This window comes from Pinus tabuliformis, chromosome Q, assembly GCF_031772625.1.
Source record: "Pinus tabuliformis cultivar Carrire ecotype Pingquan chromosome Q, CPIR1, whole genome shotgun sequence".
Classification (NCBI taxonomy): Eukaryota; Viridiplantae; Streptophyta; class Pinopsida; order Pinales; family Pinaceae; genus Pinus; species Pinus tabuliformis.
This window is the reverse complement of record NC_142296.1, coordinates 1382401205-1382405011: the sequence shown is the minus strand read 5'-3', so window position 1 is coordinate 1382405011 and position 3807 is coordinate 1382401205. Positions and strand designations below refer to the sequence as shown.

At 36.4% G+C, this 3807-nt stretch overlaps 1 protein-coding gene across 1 annotated transcript; it reads left to right on the top strand.

The window, feature by feature from the left end:
• Positions 1-2558: 2558 nt before the first annotated feature.
• On the top strand, positions 2559-3535 carry LOC149225087 (uncharacterized). Its single transcript, XM_089383635.1, has 2 exons — positions 2559-2995; positions 3172-3535. The coding sequence occupies exons 1-2, from the start codon at positions 2764-2766 to the stop codon at positions 3348-3350; spliced, it is 411 nt and encodes a 136-aa protein (XP_089239761.1). The 5' UTR covers positions 2559-2763; the 3' UTR covers positions 3351-3535.
• The last annotated feature ends 272 nt before the right edge of the window (positions 3536-3807 follow it).

Sequence of the window (3807 nt, the reverse complement as noted above, 5' to 3'; positions counted from 1 at the left end):
GACTCCTATTTTTTATCTCAATATTTTGTATGTTACCAATCTGATTCCAGTGTTTATTTTTTGAATAAAACTAACTCCTTGTTGATTATAGTACTCTATATAGATGATCATTTGATAACAGGTAGTTTAACTTCTACCATTGTTGAGATTAAAACAGCATTACATAAGTGGTTTTCTATGAAAGACATGGGCCTACTCAATTTCTTCCTTGGAGTAGAGATCAATCAGAATGGTTCTAGGATTACTGTTTCTCAACCAAAGTATGTTAGAGATCTTTTGGCATGATTTCACATGAGTGACTGCAAGCCAAAAATCACACCTTTCTTGCCAGGGATAAAGCGTGAGGATGGCAAAGACACACCATTGGTTGATTTCACATTGAACTGTTAGCTTGTGGGGAGTATTCTTTATCTGACTCACTCCCTTCCTGATCTCTCATATGTTATAGGAGCAGTTTCTCGATACATGCAAGATCCACATGAGTAACACTGGAAATTTATAAAGTGCATCCTTCGATATGTCTAGGGGACAATCACCTATAGGATTCATTATGTAGTGAATTTTTCTTTCGGTTTCATTCGGTTCACAAATTTAGATTGGGTTGGAAATAACCTTGATCACAAGTGTACCTCTGGATTTGTACTTAGTTTGGGATTCAACCCCATTTTTTGGTCAAGAAAGAAGCAAGACGACATTGCTTTTTCATCGACAAAGATTAAGTATAGAGGAGAAGTCAATGTTTCCATTTATGCCATTTGGCTGTAGCATTTCATTTCTAAGATTGGTATCGTTTTCCATCGTTTGACTGTCATATGTTGCGACAATTAGAATACATTGAAGTTTTGCAGAGATCCAATGTAGTGACAATGAACTAAACATATTGAGATCCACATGCACTACATCAGAGAATTGATTCATGATGGGTTCATTGATCTGAAATGCTATCCCAGATCTAAGCAGTCTGTCGACATCTTTAGCAAGGTTTTCACTGTGTAGAAGTTCAATTTTTGCGGCATCATCTTGGGGTGAAGGATACAATTGCTTAACCGTTGTTTTTTTTTTCGCATTGTATTTTGAGGCGGGTTTTCTTCCCATTGAGTTTTTACTCTTTCCTTTTTCATTCATTGTACATGGGTCCCTAAAATGGGCTTGTTGCCGAGACTCATTCATATTGCATCGTATTCACCTAATTTATGTTTAAGGGGGGTGTTAGTGTACATGCATGTATTAGTTAGCTTTAATTAGCTTTAGTGCTTGCATGTGGTGTGCACTTAGCTTTAGTTAACTTTAGCGCTTGCATGTGGTGTGCACTTAGTTTTAGTTAGTTTAGTTAACTTTAGTGCTTGCATGTGGTGTACACGCACATTAGTATAACATAAAGAACACTTAGCTTTAGTTAGCCTTAGTGCTTGCATACAGTTAAGCTTAACTTAGCTGCTTTATGTATTGATTCTTTTATCAATACTGAGATATCAATTCATTCTCTCTTCCAATTTTCTTTTCAATTCTTGCAAGTTTATGTAATTATTCTCTAGCTAGGTCCTTACATATGCTCTAATAATTTCACTGCTCGTCACACTAATAGTGCATGCCACACCCACGATTCAAAGATCTTAGATACTCAATTTGTTGGTTGAGGAAATATCTCAACCACACACCCATCCAGAAATCTAAGTAGTTGGAGAGAATCTCTCAAACCAAATAAGCCTCAACAACCTTCTAACTAATAGAAACTCCTTATAAAGACTAAATCTCTACACAATATGACCAATAATTCAAAAATTAAATATAGTCACACATATTAAGACAAATGAACGTTACATAGTCCCAATCACCATCTTTAAATTTAGACCACTTTGTTTTAATGAATTTGTTTCTAATTTTCTTTAATTTATTTTTTAATATAATAACAAATTTCAAATTAAATTAACTACAAAAATACTTATAAATTTGTTTCTTAATTATTTTATTATAATAAAATAATTCAAATTAAATTAATTAAAAAAAATACTACTCATCTCATTTCAACTCCAACTATATATATATATATAGGTTGGTTATTCATTGATTCGTCAAACACGTGTTATTGAAAACAGAGAAATCGAATGTGTAATCTCTCATACTCACCTAATGATAACAGGTTGATAAGCATTTTCAAACTTAACAAACTTGGGCCTTGTAACGAGGAGATTCGTAAATATTTGTATTGACTTTACTTCAACAAAGCGATGTTCAAGGAACCCAACAATCAAGAAAAGCGATGTCCAACTGACGAAAAACAATGAAGTCGTTGTAATGAGAGGGCAGAGAATAGCAACTTTTATTCCGTTCCCAAGGCCGGCGGCCGCCCTTGGAAAATTGGAACTATGTAGTACAGTATCCAAAAAAGAGCAGTTGGAATAACAAAATTTTCTTTTGTTGCAAATGCAATGCAATTTCCCGGGAAGACTCCAAGTCAATGGAACAACCACAGGGCCGACACGCGTTCAAATTTCGATCCCTGCCGGTGCCAGGTAACTGTTATTTATATGGAGATTATATTGGGAGAGAGTAATTCCATTTTCTTTCTTTCTTGGGTTCATACCAAGGCATGGTCAAGGAACCCTAACAATATTATTAGTTCGAGAGGCCATACCGACAAAAAACAATGAAGTCATTGTAATGAGAGGGCGGACAATTAGCCACTTTAATCCATTCCCATTCATACCCCAAGGCGGCCTTTGGAAAATTGCCTAGGAGACGGGCCAGGCAACTGTTATTTATATGGAGATTATATTGGGAGAGAGTAATTCCATTTTCTTTCTTTCTTTTCTTGGGTTCATACCAAGGCATTGCAGGATCCCCTCGGGAAGGAAGATTGGGGTACGAAGGCTACCAAACCTTCTACCACTGTGTGGGTGTTTTAGTATCGTGAGAATGCAGAAATTTAGGATTGGAGGCGGCCATATGTTGATGATTGGAGTGCTGTTTCTTCTGGCAGCTACCCGGATTACTGGTATGATAATACTCATTTATTGTGAGAGAGTAATTCATTTTCTTTCTTTCTTTCTTGGGTAGGAAGGCTACCAAACATTCTACTACTGTGTCGTTATTTTATTATTGTGAGAATGCATAAATTTAGGATGGGAGGCGGCCATATGTTGATGATTGGAATGCTGTTTCTTCTGGCAGCTATCCGGAGTGCCCCAAGTCCAACGCCTCAGGGCATCGGCCCTTCCTGCTGCCCTTATAGGTGTTATTATATCTGCGGGTTCTCTACTGTAGAGGAAGAGGAGGGCGTGGATCCAGTGAATGGTGAGAAAAAAGAAAGAGTGGCTCCTAGAGCCCATAGTACCCGATCCCCAACATGAATGATTATTGGTATGTTGGAAAGGGTGTAAGGTTCCTCAGGGCCTTGTGGTTCCTGGCCATTATGGATAATATTGGATAGATTGTCATTTCTAAGCGTCTCCGATTTTATCTTTTTTAACTCACGATCTCCCTTTGTTTGTCTTATGGGATTCTCATTTATTGATATTATATTTTGAATATGTAATCTCCTTTTGTTTGTCTTATGGGATTCTCATTTATTGATATATCATATTTTGAAATTGTGAACGCCTTCTTATATCATATTACTTCATGTGCTGCACGAGTATGATCTTCAGTTTTTACTTTTTATTGGATTTGCATCTCTACGTTTATATGGTTTAACTTTTCATTTGAGTGTTATTGATTTCATGAGATGAGATGTGGCACTTGAAGCTTCAACCTTAGTCTTTTGAGGTAAATTCACATTGTTATGTTAGGTTTGCTTTTTTTTCCTCT